At 42.4% G+C, this 26,135-nt stretch overlaps 1 protein-coding gene and 1 non-coding gene across 2 annotated transcripts in view; one reads left to right on the top strand and one right to left on the bottom strand.

Annotated features, from left to right (window-relative positions):
* The window catches only part of LOC145393552 (furin-like protease 2), a 758,736-nt gene that overhangs the window by 40,869 nt on the left and 691,732 nt on the right, over positions 1-26,135 (bottom strand). Inside the window, exon 23 of the mRNA XM_080267702.1 lies at positions 18,512-18,630. Coding sequence (XP_080123828.1) covers positions 18,512-18,630 — 119 coding nt within the window. The remainder of the gene's footprint in view (positions 1-18,511; positions 18,631-26,135) is intronic.
* On the top strand, positions 3,799-3,917 carry LOC145393638 (5S ribosomal RNA). Its single transcript, XR_013896235.1, has one exon. It is a non-coding gene; the product is annotated as a 5S ribosomal RNA (ribosomal RNA).

The raw sequence follows: 26,135 nt of genomic DNA, 5'->3' as shown, positions 1-26,135 counted from the left end.
AGTTGTGGATCAGAAATTGAGGAAGTTGTACCGATGGAGAGACGGAGAGAAGAGGGAATAAAGAAGAGAGAAAAAAGTTGGAAAGTGGCACATACTAATGTTGATGGTTTAATATCGGCAAGGTTAGAAATCAACGATTACTTGAGGTAAATGAACTAGATATTATGTGCATTATAGAGACCAAGTTAAGAGAGGATATTGATATCCATATGGGAGATGGCAAATACAAACTGTGGAGAAAACACAGAAATTAAAAAACGGGAGGAGGAATGATGACAGCAGTGAAGAACAACATCAGTGTGGAAAATGTGGAACTGGGAGAGGGTAAGGCGAAGTGATAAATATGAAACTAGAAACTGGAGAGATTGGCAAGAGAGACATCACAGTGATATACATTCCCCCTAAGACAAGGGCATGTAAGAGCGATGAATACCAGATGTTGTCAGACATGGTTAGCTATCTAAAGAAAGTGATTTGAGAAAGGCAACAACATAATTCTGATGGGGGATTTTAATTGTACAGAGGTGAACTGGGAGGAATGGGACTCGGGAAGCAACGAAGATTCGTGGGGCACTGCTGTATATTGTTAAATATTGTGGTAGGTGGGGCCGCTCACCATCCACTCACTCGATGTAGTGCTGCTCTCGGGTGTCTGCCCTTTCCTCTCCATCCTTCTTTCCTTCCATTCTCTTCTGTCTTTCTTTCCTTCATTCTTCCTTGTCCTTCTGCCTACGGGTGACTTTACAGTACACTCCCTCTTCTGTCTTTCTTTCCTTCATTCTTTCCACTTCCTTCAGCCTGTGGGTGACTCTACACTGAGTGACAAGCCAAATACTTTCCTGTGCACCAGGAAACCATTTACTATGCTGGGTGGTAACCATATAACCAAATTTTGGTGCCTGGTGGTTTAGTGGGTAATTACCTGTATTGTGCTCCAATTGGATTGAGCCAGTGAAGGTTTATATCCAAGGGGTGGTTGGGGTTTATTGCTCATGTAATGCCACTCAGGGATGAGTGAGGCTGGTCACTCTCATCTTAAATGTCGGGACCAACTGCCTAACCCCGGGCTCCTACGCTCCTCATGGGGCAATGTAGGATTGGATGGTGGATGGATGGATGGACTGCAATGAATAATGTATTGACCAAATGGGTCAAAGAAGAGACTAGATTCAGAGATGACACGCCAGCAAGACTAGATTTACTACTAACCAAAGAACCTGATGTAGTTGAAAATTTGAAATATCAGTGTCCTATAGGAAAAAGTGATCATGTGGTCATTGAGTTCCAGATGATAAAAGGAAACATGGTGCCAAGAGATTAGCTTTATAAGCAGGGAAGATACAACTATGGGAAAGCAAACTTTACATGAGTGAGAAAATTTTTTGAAAATACTGACTAGAGAAAATTCAGAGAAACAAGTGAGACGCAGACGAAGTGGGATATCTTTCTAGACCTTTATAATTCGGGAGTGGAGAAACATGTTCCAAGAGTAAGTGGGAAAGAAAACAGGAAGAAGGATTGGTTGAACGGAAGGTGCATGATAGCAAAAAAAAAAAAAAAAAAAAAAAAAAAAGAAAAAAAAAAAAAAAAAGAAAGAAAGGGATATGGCATGGAATAAATGAAGAGAGAGAGGTAATAATAGATCAAAGGAAGAATATAAAAGAACTAGAAATGAATATGCAAGAATACGTAGAGAGGAAGAAAGGAACTTTGAAAAAGATATACTGTAATTGACAAATGCAAGGAAGAACCCAAATTGTTCTATAGATTTGTTAATGGCAAATTGGAACAAAAGGAAGAAATCACTCAAATGAAAGTAGAAGGAGAGGTCTACAAAGATGCGGCAATGCATGCTGAGATAATGAACAAATGTTTCCAATCGGTTTTCACTAATGAAAGGGATTTTGTGGAGGGGGAGGGTGTGACTAGAAGTGTAGTGATAAAAGACATAAAAATGGAAGTGCAGAAAGTGTATAAAATACTAGAAACTCAAGCTGTACGTAAGCCCCAGGACCAGATAGAATCTTTACTTGGGTACTGAAGGAATGCAGAGAACAACTGGCAGATAAGATTCAAGGTTTAATTGTGTGTTCTCTGGAAGAAGGGAAAGTGCCTCGGGAATGGAAGAGGGCCAATGTGGTACCAATTTATGAGGGAAGATACAAGGAAGAACCCCTGAATTATAGACCAGTGTCCCTGACCAGCCAGTTGCAAAATTGTGCGAGAGAATCCTGAAAGACAGATGGATAATTATCTGGAGCAGATGAACATCTTGGATGAGAGCCAGTTTGGATTCAGAAGTGGAAGGTCATGTGTTTCCAACTTGAGCTTTTACTCAAGAGCGATTGATGTGCTACAGGAGAGAGACAGCTGAGTGGATTGTGTGTATTTAGGTTTGGAGAAAGCCTTTGACAAGGTACCCCACAAGTGACTAATGTGGAAACTGGAACACGTAGGAGGACTGAAGGGAAACCTCCTGGAATGGATGAGAGACTTCTTGAGAGACAGACAAAAGAGGACAGTAATAAAGAACAAGATGTCCGGACGGAATGAAGTAACAAGTGGAGTCCCACAGGGCTCGGTGTTAGCGCCAGCAATGTTCCTGATTTACGTAAATGATGTGGTAGATTGAATGAACAATTATGCAAGTCTGTTTGTTGATGATGCAAAAATCTTGAGGAGAGCAGAAGTCAAGAAAGACTGTAAAATGCTGCAGGAAGACCTCAACAGGATCCACAATTGGGGCCAGATGTGGGAAATGAAATTCAACGCAACAAAACGTAAAATATTGGAAATGGGTAAGAGTACCAAGAGACCATCACTGAATTATATGATGGGCAATGAACCAATCAAAAAATTGAGAGAAGAGAAAGATTTGGGAGTGCTGGTCCAGGATAGTTTGTCACCGGAAAAACACATTAACAAGATAGTTAGAGAGATGTACAATCTCTCGACTAACATACGAATGGCATTCCATTACATGGATGAGGAAATGATGAAAAAACTGATAGTGGCCACAATCTGCCCCACGTTGGAATATGCGGCAGTAGAGCAGTCCCCACACAAATAGAAAGATATAAATAAGACTGAGAGAATACAAGAACAGCAACCAAGATAGTCCTCAGCTTGGCAGATCTGTCTTACGGACAGAGGCTGGAAAAGTTGGATCTGCCTTCCCTAGAAGAAAGGAGAGTGAGGGGCAACATGATTGCAGTGTTCAGGGCCATGATGGGACTAGATAATATTGATAAAAATGATCTGTTTGTATGGGATGGGAAAGTAACAAGAGGACATGGAATGAAACTGAAAAAACCAAGTTGTTTGAAGGATATCAAGAAATTTAGCTTTCCATATAGATGCACAGACCTGTGGAACAACCTGGACAAAGCGATCGTCCAGTTTAAAAACTTAAACGAGTTCAAAGCAAAATCTGACAATGAAACTGAAAAAACCAAGTTGTTTGAAGGATATCAAGAAATTTAGCTTTCCATATAGATGCACAGACCTGTGGAACAACCTGGACAAAGCGATCGTCCAGTTTAAAAACTTAAACGAGTTCAAAGCAAAATCTGACAATGAGAAAAAGAGACGGGACCTCATAAGCGTAGCTCATTTCCTGTATATCACAACTAGGTAACACAACAAGGTAAATACACACACACACACACACACACACACACACACACACACACACAGGATTGTAGTACAGTACACTCAATCCTCGTAAATCACGGCACTTTGGGTCTGGACCATTGCCGTGATTTACGAATTCTGTGATTTATGAATAATAACTCTTATGCCAACGGCCATGCCACGTTGAGTACACCCCTTCCCGTTCGATCAGCGAAGTTAAGCAACGTTGGGTCTGGTTAGTACTTGGATGGGTGACCGCCTGGGAACACCAGATGCTGTTGGCATCCCTACGTCAAGTGGGGTTGGTGGAGGATTAGTGCCCCTCCCTGTAAAACAATTAACTCTAAGCCCTTGGCCACCCTGTCTGGGATACATGGCGTCTGGCAATGAATGAATGAATGAAAAACTCTTATGTGAAAAATTAATTTGGGTCTGGACTTTGGCCAACCCGCCCCCACAGCACTCTTCCTACACCTATCTAGGCACCATCAAACACAAACATACAAATTTAGAAATATTCAATGCATGGATTAAATAGAAATAAGCCATGTTAAGGGATCTCACCTTAATCCTACGACAAAATTGCTTAAGTGAATGGAGTGGGGTGGTGTGGGGAAGAACTTAGAACCTCTCATCACTTGTTCTTCCCAAACTGTTTCGCCAGCTTTGAAAACTTCTCTCCCCTCTCAACATGACAAATGAGCTCCAAACGTTGACTGTACAACAACTGCGGCAACTTCTTGATGCCATACTGCTTAGAACGTTTCATTGGGGGGTCGGGAGGGGCCATGGCAGGTAGGAGGCGGAGGGAAGTTGCACAAAAATGGGAGGTAACTCTCGTACTTCACGACAACAGTCCATAGGGTGCGGACTGGCAGGACAAGAACAACAACAACATGGCGGCATTAGTATGCACATATGTCACCAGGGACGCGCGGTGATTGGTTGTTGGGTCGCAATTTTCAGTTTGAATGCCACGGTTTACGGTTCTCCTCAGAAAAGGCCCACTTGCGTGCCTAGGTCCGCGACTTTTGTGACTTACCAGTGATTTAAGGTTGCTGGCACTCTGACGGCCATCTGGCTGTGATTTACGAATCCGTGATTTATGAACACGCAATGTACGAGGATTGAATGTATATTAGATATTAATCAAGTTTTCAATTTGCACATCAGAAACTTGTGATCTGTAAGACACCTGCTGAACAAAGGTTGCCTCTTAACCCCTACAGTACTATGACTGACGATTGTCAGTTTGCAAGTTTGCCAATTACAGTCCTACGACTGACGATCGTAGGTCTGTCAAAAACTGCCAAACAATAAGCCAGCCCAGTAAATGGTTCCTACCCGATTGGAACTTCACCAGGTCTCTGGAGGGACCCTCTCCAGCCACTTCCCCACCTCCCTCCGGTTGATTGGATACAGCTCGCTCTGTCCCCTCCCACCTAAACTACTCACCAATTACACATCTTCATCGTGTGGGGGAGTGTCTCATGCCCGCCCCCCCTCCCCCGGGCCCCCCTCCTCCTCCACCTCATTCCACCCCTCCTTTATATCAAATGATGCGGCACTTTCCCTGCTATGATCACTTTGTGTGTGTTTCCTCCCACCATAATACCTCCCACACCACCTTCCCTGCACTGGGGGGGGGGTCGTATCCCCCTTCACCTCCACCAGAGACCACCCAACCCATCTCCACCTTCCTCCCTTTCTATCCTTTGTCCCGATTATGATGCAGTAATTTCCCTGCCATGATCGGCCTGTGTCTGTCTGCTCTCGCCATTTTTTTTTTTAACTCTCATGCTGATTGCTGCACCTAGTTTCATCAATGGAAACATATTATACAATGATTTCGGTAAGGTTCTATAGCAAAAATTAGGCTTATGTCAAATTTATTGTTTGGGATTTGTTTGTTTTTTTTTTTTTTTACTCCCATGCTGACCTCTACACCTAGGTTTATCAACAGAAACATATTTTACATTAATTTCATTGATTCTGGTAAGGTTCTCTGACGAAAATTAGGTTAGCAAAAATTAGGCTTATGTCGAATTTATTGTGTGGGTTTTTTTTTTTTTTTTCTTTTACTCCCATGCTGACCCTTACACCTAGTTTTATCAACAGAAACATATTTTACATTGATGTCATTGATTCTGGTAAGGTTCTCTGATGAAAATTAGGTTTCTGCCAAATTTTTTTGTTTGGATTTTTTTTTTTTAATACTCTCATGCTGACCTCTACACCTAATTTCATCAATAAACACATATTTATCTTGATTTCATTGATTCTGGTATGGTTCCCTAAGGAAAAATTATGTTTCTGACAATTTTTTTGTTTTCTCTCTTACTGTCAGAGGGGACTTTTATAATCTCTGACGGGCAGTTTTGTGGTAACCATTAGGCCTAGGGGACTGAGAGTGGCATTTTCAGGTGTGTAAAATCAAATTCTTCAAATCTATAAGAAAAATTTTTACCTTGGTAAAAGTTGAAAAATCGACCCCAAAGTGCAGCTGGGGTGGGGCATAGCTTCAAAAAAATAGGGTCTTTAAGGGTTAACATTGGTCCATCTTATGGTCTTGTCTTGTGTAGATTATTGTAATTTGTTATGGACAGGCCTCCTGAATAATCTGTAAAGAAAATTCAGTCTGTGTTGAACAGAGCAACAAGGCTTATCTTTGGCCTCTCCTCCCCCCCAAGAACCCCAACTACCTCATTCCTAACAGAGTTGCACTGGTCAAGGCTAGAGATGAATTTAAACTCTGTCTTATTACTTTCAAGGTTCTTACAGTATCTTGCTGGACTGTTAGAACTTTGTTCAGTATGCCCAGGTGTGGTGTTATGAGAAGACTATTTCTTGTGCCTCAATAAGCCTGCAGCTGTTCATAAGACGTCTTTCTCTGATTAATCTTTCTCAAATACAGCCCCTAGACTTTTATAATAAAATGCCATTATTCATCAGGCAACTGACCTGCTAATTCTTTTAAAGGGTTGTCTTTTTGAGATGCTACGATCTGAGGAGAGGTGCTGTGACAAACAGTCATAGGGTTTAATTGCCGCCACTATTTCTTGCTGATGAAGTCTGTATTGTATATGAATGATGTCACAGTTTTTGTAAAAAGGTAAATGAGTGTCATGTGCTAGCCAATTCCTTAAGATAAACTGGCACTTTTGGAAAACAAAAGACCAGATTATAACTATTATTATTATTATCAATATTACATTGATCCCAGTGGTAGGTGGGGGTGCTCACCATCCACTCACTCGATGAAGTGCTACTTTGGGTGTCTGCCTTTTCCTCTCATCTTTCCTTCCTCTTCTGTCTTTCTTTCCTTCATTCTTTCCTCTTTCTTCTGCCTATGGGTGACTTCAAATTCCCTCTTCTGCCTTTCTTTCCTTCTTTCTTTCCTCTTCCTTCTGCCTATGGGCAGCTCTACACTGAGTGACAAGTCAAATGGTTTCCTGTACACCAGGAAACCATCACTATGCTGGGTGGTAACCATACAACCAAATTATGGTGCCTGGTGGTTTAGTGGGTAATTAAAGTGCTCCAACTGGATTGGGCCCATGTAGGTTTGTATCCAAAGGGTGGTTGGGGTTTATTGCTCATGTAATGCCACTCAGGTACGAGTGAGGCAGGTCACTCTCATCTTAAATGTCAGGACCAACTTGCCTAGCCCCAGGTCCCTACACTCCTCATGAGGCAACATAGGATTGGATGATGGATGGAGGGATATCTATCCACTGCCAGATGCCTTAATCCCATAAGGGGTGGCCACAAGCAAATTGCTTTCATGTTGCCCTGTACCCTGCCAATTCACTGCCCTCCCTCCCCTCAAAGAACACCCCCTATCATATACATATTTACTCCATCCCTTCATCTCATCCATGGTCTCCCCCTCCCTCTCTCACCCACCACCTCACTCACATACAGTCATTAGTTGGCCTTACATTCTCCATCCTCTCCACATGGCCAAACCACCTCAATGTATTTCTCCTAACACTTTGTATCACATATGAATCCACACCACAAAAATCCTTCACTTCCTTGTATGTCAGTCTGTCTCTCCATGTAACTCCATGTGCTTCTCTTAAATAGCTCATTTCCACTGCTCTCACTCTTGACTTGAGTTCCCAACATAGTCCAAGATTCGCTTCCATACATTAGAGTGGGAATCACAATACTGTCATGTGACTTTTTTACTTCCTTGCTCACTTCCCTATTTCTTATCACTGCTTTCAATGAATCAGCAACCTTTCTTCCTTGCTGTACCATTTCAAGCACTTCACCCTCCAAACTTCCATCCTTACTCATCACACTACCCAAGTACTGTATTTAAATGCACTCACATTTTCTATTTCCTCACTATCCAACCTCACTGTGCATTCAGTGACTTCATTTCTCTCAAAGACCACAACTTTACTCTTCCCTACGTTCACCTTTAGATTCCGTTTCTTACATAAACTCCCAAACTCTTCCATCAAGCCATGCAGTTCCCCTTCATCTTCACTTAACAGTACAGTGGCATCTGCAAACAACATAACAGATAGTTTCCAGTCACTGCCCTCCATCACAAGGGCTATTTCAACATCCACTGCCCTACCCAGTATCTCTTATAACTCCATCCATATACAAACTGAACAACCATGGAGACATGAAAAATCCTTGTTTCAATCGAACATTCTGATAGAAAAATTCATTTGGTTCACCGTCCACATGCACAGCACTCCTAGCACCCTCACACATACTCTTCATGGCAGTCAACAGCTTTCCATTCACCCCATCTACTTTTTAATATTTTCCCCATTCCTTGTATATCCACTCTGCCATATGCTTTCTCCAAATCCACGAAGGCAGAATACAACTTCTTTCCCTTCTCTTAAAACTTTTCCACTAAACACCTCAGGATGATTATCTGATCTACACAACCTCTTCCCTTACTGAAACCTCTTTGTTCTCCTCCAACTACAATAATTCCTCTGTTATTTCCCTAACTGTCAATAAGCATCCTACCACATACCTTTCCTATTACAATAAGAAGACACATGCCCCTATGATTACCACACACTTCTTATTTCCCCATTTTCTTGGTACAGGGTAATACTTATACCTAACTTACTCTCTCTCCCCCATGCTTCAGCATTTCACCATATACCTCCATCAATTCCTGGGGCTTTCCCCATTTTGACTTTCCTCATTGTTAGCACTATTTCCATCTTACTGATCTCTTCCTCCCTTCTCATCTCATTCTACTCTCACTCTCTATGTTTAACAATTCCTTTCAGTGCTCCTTCCATCTGCTCACTTTTTCTCCCTTCTCCACCAGCAATCTGCCATTTTTTTATCTTTCAATCCCCTACTACTTTATCACCCTGTCTTACTCTCTTAACCTCCTTCTAAGACATTTTCTTAGGTTTCCTCCGCTTTACACTTAAATTCCTTCCAAACTCCTCAGCCACTCTCTTCTTACTCTCTTTTACTAATCTTTTCACCTCTCTCCTCTTCTCTAGATATAATTCTCTATTCTATCTCTCAACTTCTTCCATGCCTCAGCTTTCCATCCACTCACTATGTTTCTTTTTTTTGCACCACAACTTGTCTCACCTCTTCATTCAACCATGCTGTTCCTTCCACACTCTTTTGTCTTCTCATTCACCCCACACACCACCTCACATGTTGCACATACTTCTTTTGTGAATACCTTGCACACACCTTCCGCCTCCCCTATCTGCTCCAAATCATATCGACCCAATCGCTCCTCCACTTCTCTCTTATATTCTGTCTTTTTTTTCATCCTCCTGCAACCTTTCTACCCTCCTTGCATTGACTGCTTCCTCCTCCCCTTTTCTCCTTCTACTCACCCAGTGCATTTGTGCCTTGACTCTCACCACTATCAAGTGATGGTCAGAGAGTCCACATCTCCAACCTCTGTATGCTCTTGTATCCAGCACATATCTTTTCATTCTCTCATCCACACACACGTAATCAATCACTGTCTTCTGCCCATCCAGCTCACTCCCCACCCTTCTCATCATCACTCGCCATGCATACCTGGGGATCATTTTGTGCCTTAAGAGGGTACTGGCTATCACCAATCCCCTCCCTGCACAAATGTCCACCAGAGCACTACATTTCCCGTCCACTTCCACAGGCACACCCCCCTCACCAACTACTCTATCCACCTTCACATTCTCTACTTTTCCATCCATATATCCAATCAAAAATGTTCTCTCACTCCTCTCAGACTTTTCCATGCATATTTCCACATTAGTCCAGAACTCATCTTTCACTCTGCTTGCACGGTCTTCTGTCAGCACATATATACACAAACAATTGCCCACACTTGGATTCCTACTTTCAATCTTACCCAAACAATCTGTGAACCAACTGATCCATACTCTATTATATTCTTCTTCCATCTCTTGCACATGACAATACATACACCCACTTTTGCTGTCTCATTCTCACCTATTCCCACACAGGTACCCAATCCATAATCCCACTCTCCTCACCTCACCATTTCTTCTTCTCCTTTCGGCTCTACCCTTAGAGGTCGCCACAGCGGATCACCTCACCATTTTGTCACAGTCAATTCACACATGTCCACTTCTGTATACTCAAGCATCTGAACAATCTCTCTTCCTCTCTTTCAAATCATCATCTGCACCGCTCACACTCCATGTTGCCATCCTCATCTAATCCCTTGTCCGGTCCTTGGTCGTCACCTGTAGATCTGTCCAGGTCCGAGGCATTTTGTTTGTCTATTTAGTTCGTTCTTTTATGGGGAGGGACACTAGTCCTCCACCAACCCACTTCCTGACAAGTAGGGAACACATATGGGTATTAAACGATGGGTATTAAACGTATGGGTATTCAACGATTTCCTGGCTTACAGGAAAACATTTGGCTTGTCACTCAATAAAATGTCACTCTGGAGCAGCCCTACATCAAGTTGGCTATAGAAGAAAGTATATAATGAATGAATGAGAAACAGGGATATGGAGGAAGTTAAGAAACAGAAGAGAGAGTTATATGCAGAAAGGTAGAGAGAGCTGAAAAGATTAGTGAGAGAGAGTAAGAAGAGAGTGGATGAGGAATTTGGAAAGAATTTGAGTGTAAAGTAGAGGGACTGTAAGAAAATGTTCTGGAAAGTGGTAAAGAGAGTTAGAAAGGGTGGCAGTGAAGTTAGTCGGGGAGTGAAAGATAAAAATGGCAGATTACTAGTGGAGAAGGGAGAAAAAGTGAGCAGATGGAGAGAACACTTTAAGGAATTGCTGAACACAGAGAATGAAAGTAATGCGAGTATAAGTGGCTGGGAAATGGTTGGGAGACAGAGGGAGGTGAGAAAACAGGAAGAAATCAGTAGGATGGAAGTTGTGGAAGCAATGAAGAAAGTCAAAATGGGGAAAGCCCCAGGAACTGATGGAGTGTGTAGTGAATGAGTTTGGGAGAGTGTGTAAGAAACGGAATCTAAAGGTGAATGTAGGGAAGAGTAAAGTTATGGTCCTCGAGATAAGTGAAGTCAGTGAATGTACAGTGGATGAGGAGGAAATGGAAAATATGAGTACATTTAAGTACTTGGGTAGTGTGATGAGTAAGGATGGAAGTTTGGAGGGTGAAGTGCTTGAAAGGGTGCAACAAGGAAGAAAGGTTGCTGGTTCCTTGAAAGCAGCGTACAGAAGTGAAGCTAGGACCTTGTTGGAGGGACAGATGTCAAGAGTTAAAACAGTGGAAATGAGTTATTTGAGAGGAGCATGTGGAGTCACATGGAGACAGACTGTCAAATAAGGATGTGAAGGAGTTTTGTGGTGTGAATGTGGATGTGATAGTAAGTGTTAGGAGAAACACACTGAGGTGGTTTGGCCATGTGGAGAGGATGGAGAGTGAGAGACTGATGAGGAGAGTGTGTGTGAGTGAGGTGGAGGAGGAGAGAGGCAGGGGGAGGCCAAGGATGAGGTGGAGGGAGGAAGTGGAAAGGTATTTGAGAGAGGGGGGTGTGAGCTGGGAGCAGGGCACTGAAATGGCGGGGGACAGGGCGACATGGAGGCGATTTGTTGGTGGCCACCCTGTATGTCATTAAGGCATCTGGTGATAGATAGATAGATAGATAGATTATTATTATTATGGGTCATTCCATCGTGAGGAACATTACATTAGGAGACAAGTTATGGAACTTATATCTGCAAAAGTACGCAATATAAACAAATGGTTTTTGCATGCTATAACACTGCGGTAGGTGGGGGTGCTCACCTTCCACTCATTCGATGTAGTGCTTCTCTCGGGTGTTTGTCCTTTCCTCTCCTCCATCCTTCTTTCCTTCCATCCTCTTCTGTCTTTCCTTCATTCTTTCCTTGTCCTTCTGCCTATGGGTGACTTTACACTCCCTCTTCTGTCTTTCTTTTCTTCATTCTTTCCTCTTCCTTCTGCCTGTGGGTGACTCTACACTGAGTGACAAGCCAAATGGTTTCCTGTACACCAGGAAACCATTTACAGTACTGTGCTGGGTGGTAACCATATAACCAAATTTTGGTGCCTGGTGGTTTAGTGGGTAATTATGGCACTCCAATCGGATTGAGCCGGTGAAGGTTTATATCCAGGGGTGGTTGGGGTTTATTGCTCACATAATGCCACTCAGGGATGAGTGAGGCTGGTCACTTGTCTTAAATGTCAGGGCCAACTTGCCTAGCCCCGGGTTCCTATGCTCCTCATGGGGCGACATAGGATTGGATGTTGGATGGGTGGATGGATGGATAGAACCAACACTTCACCCTACATCATACCACAGACGGATTGCTTATATGTTTTAATTTACAGTGCTCGTCAGAAGTATGGAGCACCCTGTGTCCCTCCTGAGAAACAAACCTTTCAACATTGAAAAAACATATAAATAATGCATTTTATTTACCTTTAGTGCTTCGTAGGGTAGCCTTTACGTTTCTTCACGGACCTGAGACATCTTGGAAGTGAAAGGGCGAGGCTCCTGAGGTGCTGGAGGGGTATTTTGTCCCAGGAGTCACGAATGGCGGCTTCCAGCTTAGGCAGAGAGCTCACATCCTTCCCTTGGAGACTCTTCTTTACGAGGTACCAGAGGTTTTCAATCAGGTTGAGGTCTGGGCTATTTCCTGGCCAGTCTGTCATGAATGATACCTCGCAGTCACGAAGCCAATTGGTGACCGATTTGGCCTTGTGAGCAGGTGCAATGTCCTGCTGAAACACTCGTGCACCTGTTAGCTCGAAGAAGTCTGGTAAATGATCACACAGAAGCTCCAGGTAAACATCCTGATTCACTCTGAGGTTCTTGGGAAGTACAACAAGCTTCCCCAAACCCTTCCCTGAGAAACAACCCCATACCATGAGTGAATCAGGATGTTTAACTGTGCTTTCTACATACCGTGGGTCAAGTGGGTCACTACCTTTGCGTCGATACACACGTGCTCCTCTGTTACAGGTAACACTAAACGTTGCCTCATCAGACCACAACACTGACAACCATTGCTCCTCACCCCAATTTAGATATTTATTAGCAAAGGCAAGCCTACGAATTCTCTGGTTGCTAGAGAGAAGAGGCTTTTTCACAGGCCTGTGACCTGTGTAACCAAGCTCATGCACCCTACGAGACACTGTCCTCACTGACACCTCACCAAACACTTCCGGGTTGCTCTCCTTAATTTTCCTTGCACTCACAAGAGGATTAAACTCCACTGCACGTTTTAAAACATTAACAGACCTTGGGGAAGTTTTCCTAGGCCTACCAGACCTCGGTTTCTTTGTGGGAACTTCACCACTGTTTTCCTCCCGAAACCGCGCACACCAACGACGCACTGTCGATCGTGCCACACCAACCAATTCACTAATTTCCTTTGTCTGGTGGCCTGCCTCCTTTAGAGCAATGATCTGGGATATGATTTCACTCGATAGTTCACGGGTAGGTGCCATAACAAAGTTTTGAAGCCAAAACACTGCGGGACACTCGGTAAAAAATGGCGCAATTTGAGAGGGACACTTGGCGGAGTTCCTCTCTCTCAGGCAGCCCGTGGGCGACTGAGGCGGGAACCAACCAGCGCGTCGGAAGGCCTCAGGCTACCGTGACGTCATGCTTGGAGCTCAAACATGTGGCTCAATTCTTACCCCCAAAAATGGGTGATTCTTTTTGGGCCATAAGTATGGCGTACCCGGCGGACAACGCTGAATACTTTTGACAAGTACTGTAGATATTATACAGATTTTCAAAAGTTGTGTGAGGAATGTTACCGCGATGCTAACCCCTTTTGTAGTTGGCATAAGTATTTTCAGTAAGTCTGTGATTTTACTGTTTCATTCAAGGAGTGCTTCACATCAATAATATGTCAATAGATATGGATCATAACCATACCCAAGAAATTTGATTATTCCTAATAACTGTTGTGCTCTTAAGGAAATGTGACCATGAGGCACATTACCAAAAAAGCGAGAAATGTTACTTGTGTGATTTTTATTGAAATATGATTACACAATCATCTCTTATTATGGCTACAGTAACTGAAGTATGACAAACATATACAAAACATGTAATGATGTGAAATTTACATAATAAACTAACCAGGAAGTGGTTGGTGGGGGCGCTCACCATCCACTCACTCGATGTAGTGCTGCTCTTGGTAAGCCCTATCCCCTCTTCCTTCCTTCTTTCCATCCTTCCTCTTCTGCCTTTCCTTCCTTCATTCTTTCCTCTTCCTTCTGTCTACGAGTGACTCTACACTGAGTGACAAGCCAAATAGTTTCCTGTACACCAGAAAACCATTTACTATGTAGGGTGGCGACCATATAACCAAATTTGTGCCTTGTGGTTTAGTGGGCAATTAAGGCACTCCAATCAGATTGAGCTGGTGCAGGTTTATATCCAAGGGATGGTTGGGGTTTATTGCTCGCATAATGCTACTCAGGGATGAATGAGGCTGGTCACTCCCATTTTAAAAGTCAGGACCAACTTCCCTAACACCTGGTTCCTATGTGCCTCATAGGGCAACACTGGATTAGATGAAGAATGAATGAAAGAAATAACCAGAAGACAATTCCTGTTTAAGTGACATAAACATATTCAAGTGACATCAACACTACGACATCAGCATACACTAGTTGATTGAGGAGGGAAAAGTCACCCCTTTGAATGCATGTACAACTCTTGATCCTTGAGGAGTTGGCAAAGCATGCACAACCATGTCCTCTGCTATCTCATCTCTGTTTAGGTTGTCAGGGAAATGAAACTGAGTATGACCCACTCTGCTGATGTCCCTCTTTCTAAAGTAGTTAACTTTGATCATGCCGTCTTCAGGCACTGACTTAATGACCGCAGTTCATAATGTTTGGACAAATTCTTGGTTGTATGATGAACCAGTGCCGTCATGAATACTAATAAGGGGACAGGGCAGTCTGCCATCAGAGGGCAGGTTAATCGTACACGTCCACCCTGCAACTCCCCCTCCTTACCCCCACAAAACCACCGATTTGTTAGGCGGATGGATCGGAGATCTGAAGCTTCGCTCTCTCTCACATCTTGCCACATGTAACATTATGGTCCTTTCACCGCAAGAAGTCCGTTCAGGGTGGGGCCCACCTGCTGAATCACCTCCAGCGATGCTGCCAAATCAACCGTAGTGCATGCCTCTCTCTCTCTTATTTCCCATCTATGTGCTATTTGAAATTGTATTTTATATTCTGTATATAGTAAAGGAAGCTATATAGTACACTGAGTATCACTTTTTAGAATTATAACAACGATTTGAATGAATTCTACGACACGTGGCAGGGCTTTTTTCCCATGTTGCCACGCCGAGGTCGGCGAGGGACCCAGGGTCAGAGAAAGGATTAGGCCTACAGGGGAAACCTCTTAAAAATAAAACGCGCCTAGACTTTTACCTCATAGGTGGTGTGGAAAAAAGTTGAAAATAAATAATAAATATATACAATATATATATATATATATATATATATATATATATATAGAGAGAGAGAGAGAGAGAGAGAGAGAGAGAGAGAGGTGGGATGGGGGTAGGTAGGGAGACAGAGTGATAATCCGAAAATTGGTGGTCAAATTGGCAACATCGCACTCGGGGAAAGTCCAACTTCTGCCACACCCTGAACGGACTTCTTGCTGCGAAAGGACCACAGTATAATTTACTCTACTGTTATATGTATTATTCCGAATATACATCCAACTTCAACTCAGTGAGAAATAATTATACTGAGGTTTTAGCAGATTTTAACAGAATGACCCTGCTGTATGGAATTTTATTCCAAATATTCATTTGTTTTCTAAACAATGTACTAAAATCTAATTAACAGTGACAAGATATATGACTACTAGCCCTAAAAGTCCCACTCCTGCCTTGTCATGTGGGGAGCCACATATCCACCCATCCACATACCATATTTCCCGGCATATAACATGCATTTTTTTAAACCAAAAAATTGCTCTCAAAGAATGTCCTGCGCATTATACAACGAAGCTACCTATTTTAGCAGGGAAGGAATGGGCCACAGACGAACCCAGAAATGGCTATGTCTTCCTGAAACTGATGAAAGCTTGCTTCTGCATTATTTTTTTATCCTTCATAGTCTCATGGATGTTTACACTAGGCCTGTACTATTATTTTTTTATTATTTTTTTTTTTTATGCGAGGAAGAAGGAACCAAAGGCCATGAGCCCGCAGTAACAGTTCCCTCCAAGAGAAAAACAAAATACAATACAGAGCCAAATTCAAGATCCGATCATTTTGAGATGCCTGGACACACTGCGTTTGAAAGACTGGAGATCATAGGCAGCAGGAAATACAGACAGAGGGAGACAGTTCCAGAGCTGACCTGTTGCATAAATGAAAGACTGGGAGTAACGGTTAACTCTTGCATTAGAGAGTTGGACAGAAAAAGGATGAGAGTTTGCTGCCAGACGGGTGCTACGCGCCCGTCAATACTTCAGCTTTTGACATGACCGACGATGCTCTGAATGCTTCGTTTACTGCCAACTCTGCTGACAGTGCTGCCAAACAGAAAACTTTCAGCTCAACTTTAAAGCACGCTAAATTATAGCGTTGCACCGCTACACCCATATCAGTCAGGAAAGTCGTCTCCTAAACAGATTTGTCTGCTGAACTTAATATTGTAAATAATGAAGTTACATTATTATCCATAAAGATGTGGCAATTTCTTTTGCTTTTAAGTAAAGAGATCAGTGGAATATGACGTCAGAGTTACGGCGGAATTTTTGCCAGCCTCGGTAACACTGCTGTTTGGTAGCTGGTGTGCTTGGCCAAAACAAATGCCATATGGCGGCTGTTTTGAGTGGTTTGACATTTTTTTCTCTGGGATTTCAGATTCTCTAGAGATATAGCATTAAACAACACAGGTACCGGTACATTTGAAATCAGAGTGCTACTGTTTGTAAAGAAATAAACTCATTAAGAGCAGCACAGTACATATCCAACAAAACATTGTGTTAAGGTAGGTGGAAGTCCTGCAACCTCATGTTGTTAGGCTAGGCCAAACCCTAGTTGTTTTCCAAACTTTCTCTTGAAAACTAAGGTGCGTGTTATGCACCAGAGCGTGCAATACACCAGGAAATACTGTATCTATCTGCTCGCTCACTTCATCCAACACTCACCCTTCCCAGCCACCTGTGTGACCCACCAAGCACAACGATCTCAGTCATCCACCCTGCCCACCCATGAATGCCACCCACCAAGCTCATCTAACAATGTCACCCAACACATTTACCCATCCTGAACCCACACACCCACCCAACCCACCAACCCAACCACCCATACAGAGCACCCTGGCCACACAATCTTTTCAGCCACTCTGGCAACCCACCATGTCACCACACACCCTGGCGGCCCACACATTCTGACAGCCCATCTGGCCCACCTACCACGGTCACCCAACCTCCCCATCCAAGAATGCCACCCACCCTGCTCACCCAACAATGCCATCCATGACATCAACCAATACAGCCCTCCCACCATATCCATCAATGCCATCCACATCAACCCATACAGCCCTCCCACCATATCCATCAATGCCATCCACATCAACCTATACAGCCCTCCCACCATATCCATCTATCTCTCCCTAAATTCAGTGTAACTGCTGTGATTTCTTGTTTAGTGCTGTGCACGAGAAACATTATGTCTTATTCCGGTACTGTTCCTCATGCTATGCAGGTAACATGTATGACGGAGCACATGGCTTACCAAAGTCTCTTATAAGATATCACAGGGCTACATTAGTAAGGTACTAGGATGCCTATTTACAATATAAAGTTATGTTAGTTTTCTCCAATTCATACGCTGTGTATGGGAAAAATATTTAAAAAACATCACACATGTTACACCTAAAGTATTTCCACTTCAAGGTTGTGCCACAGTTTGACTGTAAAGTAGAGTATAATATGTAAACAACTGTACTGACAATTACAACTTATACAGATGGTATTTCAATACAAACCATCAACAGCATTCCAAACAAATACATTATCGTGTCAATGATTATAAGAAAATCACTAATTTCAGCATGAATTTTTTTTCAGTGACATGGTACGATATTTTTTAATGCCTCACTCTCAGTAGACGGTTTAGAAACATTTTCTGTCCAGACTCATAAAATTCAATGTTTAAGTTTTTAAGTGATAAATAATTTTTATATTTCTGATCCATTCTGAGACTGACACTAAATGTTGACATTTTCATGGGATGACCCTTACTATTAACGTTATTGTTATTAATTATTATTATTATTATTATTATGTTTTTATTATCTCAGTTATGTTCCTCACTATTATCTCATCCAAGTAAAGAATTTCCTAATGCATCATGCAAGGTGCTTTCAGAATACACAGTGCAATACTATAAAATACCTTTGGGACAGCGATAGACACAACTGCCATTATGAAGGAATGAATTTGCTCGGCAAGAAGCACAGTCAGAGCTGTTGCCCCCCACGCATGTCTCGCACTGGGGGAAGCAAGACCCACACCTGTACAGATGGAGGAAGGGAAAAGAATATCAGCCTTGGTTCTTTGTGTCTACAATTTTATATTCTAACTGTGAAACTATGTTTACTGACACTGTAAAAAAAAAAAAAAAAAAAAAAAAAAGGAGCAACTATACTCATTATTCTCTTCAACCCATGGAGTTCTAATCCAAGCTAATTATAATAATGTATTTATCTAGAATATAAGAAATCCCTGACCTGAAAGGGTTAGTATTTTTAATTTTTTACATTGCAGTGCAAAAACAGATCTTTGGTATTTCACATCATTACCTGCACATTACAATCCTATAGTGGTGAAAATGTTGTGCAGAATTCTTAGATCAATAATATGTGTGCCGATTGTGGTGCTTCTTTCTATTAGTCTTAATGACAGTAAATAAAAGAACAAAATGTCATTACTTATTATAAATATTTGTTCAAAATCTTTACACAGCTTATGGAGAATTACTCCTTGGGCTCACTGTTCAGAGATGAAACACAGGCCTAGTTCAAGAAATTTCAGTGTCTTAAAATATTTACCCATAATAAGCCATTCCAATTACTTGCCATTATTTAAAAGATACTCATTAAACAAACCAATTTAAAATACAGTCTTTTCATCAAACAAAATTGTCACATAAAACACTGATCTTGACACTCTTATTCTATAAAAAAAAAAATAAATAAATAAATAAACAATAACAATGTGGCTACCAAGAAAGTGGCGTTGCTATACACAGTAATCACTGTGATACTTCAGCAAGATCCCTACATTGTTTTTCACAATGATTTAGGGTGATAAAATAAACAAGAGTAAAGTGATGGTCTTTGAGAGGGGTGAAGTCAGTGAATGTACAGCGAGGTTGGATGGTGAGGAATTGGAAAATGTGAGTACGTTTAAGTACTTGGGTAGTGTGATGAGTAAGGATGGAGGTTTGGAGGATGAAGTGCTTGAAAGGGTACAGCAGGGAAGAAAGGTTGCTGGTTCTTTGAAAGCAGTGATAAGAAACAGGGAAGTGAGCTTGGAAGTGAAAAAGTTACTTCATGACAGTATTGTGATACCAACTCTAACATGTGGAAGTGAAGCTTGGATGTTGTTGGAAGGACACAAGTCAAGAGTGAGAGCAGTGGAAATGAGTTATTTAAGAGGAGCCTGTGGAGTCACATGGAGAGACAGGCTGACGAATGAGGATAGAAAGGAGCGTTGTGGTGTGGATGTGGATGTGATAGGAAGCGTTATGAGGAACACACTGAGGTGGTTTGGCCATGTGGAGAGAATGGAGGGTGAAAGACTGACGAAGAGAGTGTATGTGAGTGAGGTGGAAGGGGGAAGAGGGAGGGGGAGGCCGAGGATGAGATGGAGGGATGGGGTGGAGAGGTATATGAGAGAGGGGGGTGTGAGCTGGGAGCAGGGCAGTGAAATGGCGGGGGACAGGGTGACTTGGAGGCGATTTGTTTGTGGCCACCCCAAACGGGATTGAGGTGTCTGGCAATAGATAGATAGATAGATAACATTTAAAAATAACTTGTATAAAAATTCTACAGAATTACACGTCCAATCATATACACTCTTTCCCCACTTTTCTCCAGCCTATCCAAACCAGTGTACTGTTTCCACTTGCTTCACTCATCACTTTTCAAACTTATGCTACACCAACTTATATCAGCACTGGCAACATAGTAATATCACTCTTTATGTTACCCTCTAAATCTCCATCCATCAGCCAATCCTACGTTGCCCCACAAGGAGCGTAGGAGCCCAGGGCTAGGCAGTTGGTCCTGACATTTAAGATGAGAGTGACCAGCCTCACTCATCCCTGAGTGCCATTATGTGAGCAATAAACCCCAACCACCCCTTGGATAGAAACCTTCACCGGCTCAATCCGATTGGAGAGCAATAATTACCCACTAAACCACCAGGTGCCAAAAATTTGGTTATATGGTTACCACCCAACATAGTAAATAGTTTCCTGGTGTACAGGAAACCATTTGGCTTGTCACTCAGCGTAGAGTCACCCACAGGCAGAAGGAAGAGGAAAGAATGAAGGAAAAAAAGACAGATGAGGGAGTGTAAAGTCACCCATAGGCAGAAGGACAAGGAAAGAATGAAGGAAAGAAAGCCAGAGGACGGAAGGAAAGAAGGATGGAGGAGAGGAAAGGACAGACACCCAAGAGCAGCACTACATTAAGTGAGTGGATGGTGAGCGCTCTCCACTCAATATTCTGCTTTTGTAACAAAGTCTTCATAGCGCTACAGCTCTGGTCACTTTTCTTCAGGTCATTTTACTCTCCCTCTCTTTTCCACACATCCTGTCACTGCATTTACGTACAGGTAAAATCATCTACCAATCTCACAGTTTACCAACACATTAAACAGTGAGCCAACTGCTCTCTCAGCATCCATCTCATTACTCTTACCTACACTGCATTTCAGACATCACCACTCACAAACATTCCTCTAATTCTGAATCAGACTGTAAAGAACTTGTTCACTATATGCAAGCAAGTATAACACCACTAGTACAGTATACTTACGTCTGAAATATTCCATTCACTGCTATTCATCAATAGCTTCAGTTAGCTCTACACAACACTTGACATCTCTCACAATCCTTACTCCTACAGTATTGTACTCTACTGTATTGAACCACTCATCCATCCAAAACTCTTGCCTATCATCATTCAGCAGTTTTGCTTCAACAACACATATACAGTATATAATTTCCCCTTTTTTCTGAGTGATACACGCAAAATACAGTATTGTACTGGGAGACCCTCTCACATGCTTTCTCCACAATCTGTCTTACTCCAAATATTTGATCCATACATTTTTTATCACACAGAAAGTCATCCTGTTTGTCAGTCACCAGGACCTCTGTATTTACAGAAAGCCTTCTCTGTGACAGTTCCTTCACATACCTTTCCCACAACAATCAACAGACTTACATCATGCAAACAACATATTCATTCCTCAACAGACATTCAAGTATCCGACTTTCTTTTTTTATGCAAGGAAGAAGGAACCAAAGGCCAGGAGCCTGAAAATCGTTCCCTTCAAGAAAAAACAAAAAAATAACAGAAAGACAAATTCTGTTCACATCGGGTTGCCTGGACACACTGCATTTCGAAGACTGGAAATCATAGGCAGTAGGAAATACAAACAGAGGGAGACAGTTCCAGAGCTGACCTGTTGCAAATGTAGACAACTGTGAGTAATAGTTAACTCTTGCATTTGAGGGCTGGACAGAAAAGGGATGGAAGTTTGTTGCTAGATGGATGCTATGCACCCACTGTAGTGGTGGAGGGATGCAAGCAGACAGTTCAGAGGAGCAGTGACCATTGAGGTAGTGACAAAAAAGATATAAAGATGAAACAGTGTGGCGAAGAGACAGAAGTTGAAGAAAGCCAGTAAGAGGAGGATAATTAACGAGACGTATAGCCTTTGACTCCACCTTGTTGAGAAGAGCTGTACGTGGGGAGGCTACCCACATGAGCGTTGTACTCTACACAGGGGCAAATAAAACCCATGCATGAAGTCAACAGCTGTGCAGGGGTAAAGAATTCATGGAGTCGGCTTAGTACACCTGATCTCTTGGATACAGATTTTACAAGAGAGGCAATATAATTTTTCCAAGATATATCCCGAGATAATTAACCCCAAGTATGTTTAAAGATGATGTGGAACTGAGTTGGATAGTATTAAAAATTAGAGGATACTCCTGCGGAAGATTTTGTCAGGTTGATAGATGTGGCACTTTGGAGCTGCGGATTGGGAGGCCCTCAGGCAGTACTTCTTTGATTTTCCCTGGAATGATTATCGCTTCCATGGCCGGGAGCCATCTGGGTGTGCCTTGCACATTAAGGAGGTTATTCTCTTGGGCATGGAATCATATACTCCTTTCTCATATCCTTTGACTAATGCACGAAAGCCTTGGTTTAATTACGCTTGTTCTAATGCTGTCCGCAACAAGGAGAGGGCCTATAAAAGGTACCGGAGCCAACCCACCCCTGAATCACATCTTTTATACATTTCTGCCCAGAATTCGTGCTAAGTCTGTTAACAACTTTACCTCATCATCCTTCCCTCCTCTTTTCTACTCTGATGGCTCTGTAGCTATTTCTTCTACTGATAAAGCAGATCTCTTCGCACAGATTTTCTCCTCCAATTCCACCTTAAGCGATTACGGTGCTGCTCCTCCATCACTTCCCCCCTCTGACTTCCTCATGGCTAACATTAAAATTTCTTCAGCTGATGTATTTTCTGCCATCACAGGCCTCAGTACTAATAAGGCATATGGGCCTGATGGAGTCCCTTCTGTTGTTCTCAAGAACTGTGCTTCTGTGCTTACACCCTACCTAGGCAAACTCTTTCGCCTTTGTCTATCAACTTGTACCTTTCCTTCTTGGTGGAAGTTTGCTCTCATTCAGCCAGTCCCAAAGAAAGGTGACCATTCCCAACCCCCTTACTATTGTCCAATTGCTTAAACATCCTGAATCTCAAAAGTTTTCGAGTCTATTCTTAATAGAAAAATTTTAAAGCATCTTTCCTATCACAACATTCTTTCTGATCGTCAGTACGGGTTCCATCAGGGACGCTCCACAGGCGATCTTCTCACCTACCTTTCAGACTCCGGGTCATCCTCCTTTTGGGACTTTGGCAAAAGCTTTGCCATTGCACTTGACATCTCAAAGTCTTTCGATCGAGTCTGGCATAAATCTTTAATTTCCAAACTGCCCTCTTATGGTTTCTATCCTTCTATCTGTGCCTTCATCTCTAGCTTCCTTTCTGGTCGTTCTATAGCCGCTGTTGTAGACGGCCATCGTTCTTCTCCTAGATCTATTAACAGTGGTGTTCCTCAGGGCTCTGTCCTATCACCAACTCTCTTCCTTTTATTCATCAATGACCTTCTAAGCTGTACATCTAACCCTATCCACTCATACGCTGATGACTCCACCCTTCACCTTTCCATTCGATTTCCACAACGTCCATCTCAACAGTTTCTTCAACAAACAAGGGATGAGGCTATGGCACACCTAATGTCTGACTTGGCTCATATCTCTGACTGGGGTAAAAATAATCTGGTTGTTTTTAATGCATCAAAGACTCAGTTTTTGCACCTATCAACCCGACAAAATCTTCCACAGGTATACCCACTAATGTTTAATAATATTCAGCTTAGTCCTGCATCATCGTTGAACATGCTTGGGGTTTCATTTACTCGGAACTTATCTTGGAAAGATAATATTACATCTCTTGTAAAATCTGCTTCCAAGAGATTGGGTGTGCTAAGCTGACTCCGTTCCTTCTTTACCCCTGCACAATTGTTGACTCTATACAGGGGTTTTATCTGCCCCTGTGTGGAGTACAACTCTCATGTGTGGGGAGGCTCCCCACATACAGCTGTTCTCAATAGGGTGGGATCAAAGGCTTTTCGTCTAATTAACTCTCCCCCTCTTACTGACTCCCTTCAACCTCTGTCTCTAACCCGCACTGTTGCATCTTTATCTTTTTTCTATCACTACTTCAATGGTCACTGTTCCTCTGAACTGTCTGCATGCATTCCTCCACCTCTACGACAGGTGCATAGCACCCATCTAGCAGCAAACTCTCACCCCTTTTCTGTCCAACTCTCTAATGCAAGAGTTAACCGTTACTCCCAGTCCTTCATTTATGCAACAGGTCAACTTTGGAACTCTCCCTCCGTCTGTACTTCCTGCTTCCTATGATCTCCAGTCTTTCAAACGCAGTGTGTCCAGGTATCTCAAAATGAATGGATCTTGAATTTGGCTCTCTCTTGTATTTTGTTTTTCTCTTGGAAGGAACAGTTTTGCGGGCTCGTTGCCTTTGGTTCCTTCTTCCTCACAAAAAAAAAAAAAAAAGTTTTTGATGGATTAAAAAAACATTTATTACTTTTACCTGAATCAGAGATATGAGTCAAGTCAGACAGTAGGTGTGCCACAGCCTTATCCCTTGTTTGGTTAAGTAACTCGGGATGGACACTGCAGGGAACAAATGGAAAGGTGAAGGGTGAAGTCATCAGTGTATGGGTGGATAGGGTTAGATGTACAGCTTAGAAAGGTCACTGATGAATAAAAGGAAGAGAGTTGGTGATAGGACACAGCCCTGAGGAACACCAGTATTGACAGCTTTAGGAGAAGAATGGTAGCCATCAACAACAGCTGCTATAGAACAACAAGAAAGAAAGTTAGAGATGAGGCACAGACACAAGGACAGAAACAGTAAGAGGGCAGTTTGGAAATTAAAGATTTATGCCAGACTCAGCTGAAAGCCTCTGAGATGTCATGTGCAATGGCAAAGCTTTTGGCAAAGTCCCGAAGGCAGGATGACCAGGAGTCTGAAAGATAGGTGAGAAGATAACCAGTGAAGCATACGTGGCAAAACCCATACTGACGATCAGAAAGAAGGTTGTGATAGGAAAGATTCTGTAAAATTTTTTTGTTAAGAATTGTCTTGAAAACCTTTGAAACACAGGATGTTAAGGCTATTGGGCAATGGTTAGGGGGATGAGAATGGTCACCTTCTTTGGGACAGGCTGAATGATAGCAAACTTCCTGCATGAAGGAAAGGTACAAGTTGACAGACAAAGATGAAAGAGTTTACCTAGGCAGGGTGTAAGCAAAGAAGCACAGCTCTTGAGGACAACAGGAATGATCCCATCAAGCCCATATGCCTTGTTAGTACTGAGGTAAGTGATGGCAGAAAAATACATCAGTTGAAGAAATTTTAATGTTGGCCATGATGATGTCAGCGGAGGGAAGTGATGGAGGAACAGCAACGGAATCATCTAATGTGGAACTGGAGAAGAAAGTCTGTGCGAGTGTTCTGCTTTATCAGTAGATGCAATAGCTACAGAGCCATTAAAGGGGAAAAGAAGGGGAAGGATGATGAGGTAACGTTAGAAAGCTTTTGGCAAGGTGCCAGAAGGTATGGGAAGACTCTGAGCTGGAGAGTTCTGAGCATTTAGTACAAATGAAATTACTTTTGGCAGAGCAAAAAACAGACTTAGCACAATTCCGCAGAGTAATATAAAAGAGATGAGATTCAGGGGTGGGCTGGCTCTGGTACCTTTTGCAGGCCTTAATTGTGGACAGCATTAGAACAAGTGTGATTAAACCAGGTACAGTGGAGTCCCTTTTATCCAAAAATCATGGAACTTTCAAAGTTTCGTTTAATCAATTTTTTCGGATAAAAGATACTGTAATAATATGTAGGAACTTGAGAAGTTTTTCTTTTTGTTTACGTATGTCATAGACAGTGGTTGAGCCAACACTGTATTCTTTCATCAACACACTTCTGTTTACACCAAGTTCTATCATGTTACATATTTCTGTTTTCTGTTTCAGAGTAAGCACAACTCTTTTCCTCTTGTTTCCACCAATTGCGTTAGCTATGGGAGGAGCCATCACGATAAATTTCACAAGATACGGTCCATAACTACACGAGACTGAGCAGGGCACAAACGCAGTCAACGAATGACAGGAACAGA

Source organism: Coenobita brevimanus, chromosome 24, assembly GCF_032717465.1.
Source record: "Coenobita brevimanus isolate Jiangsu-jjx chromosome 24, ASM3271746v2, whole genome shotgun sequence".
Classification (NCBI taxonomy): Eukaryota; Metazoa; Arthropoda; class Malacostraca; order Decapoda; family Coenobitidae; genus Coenobita; species Coenobita brevimanus.
The sequence above is the reverse complement of the archived record's forward strand: the minus strand, read 5'-3'. Positions and strand labels throughout refer to the sequence as shown.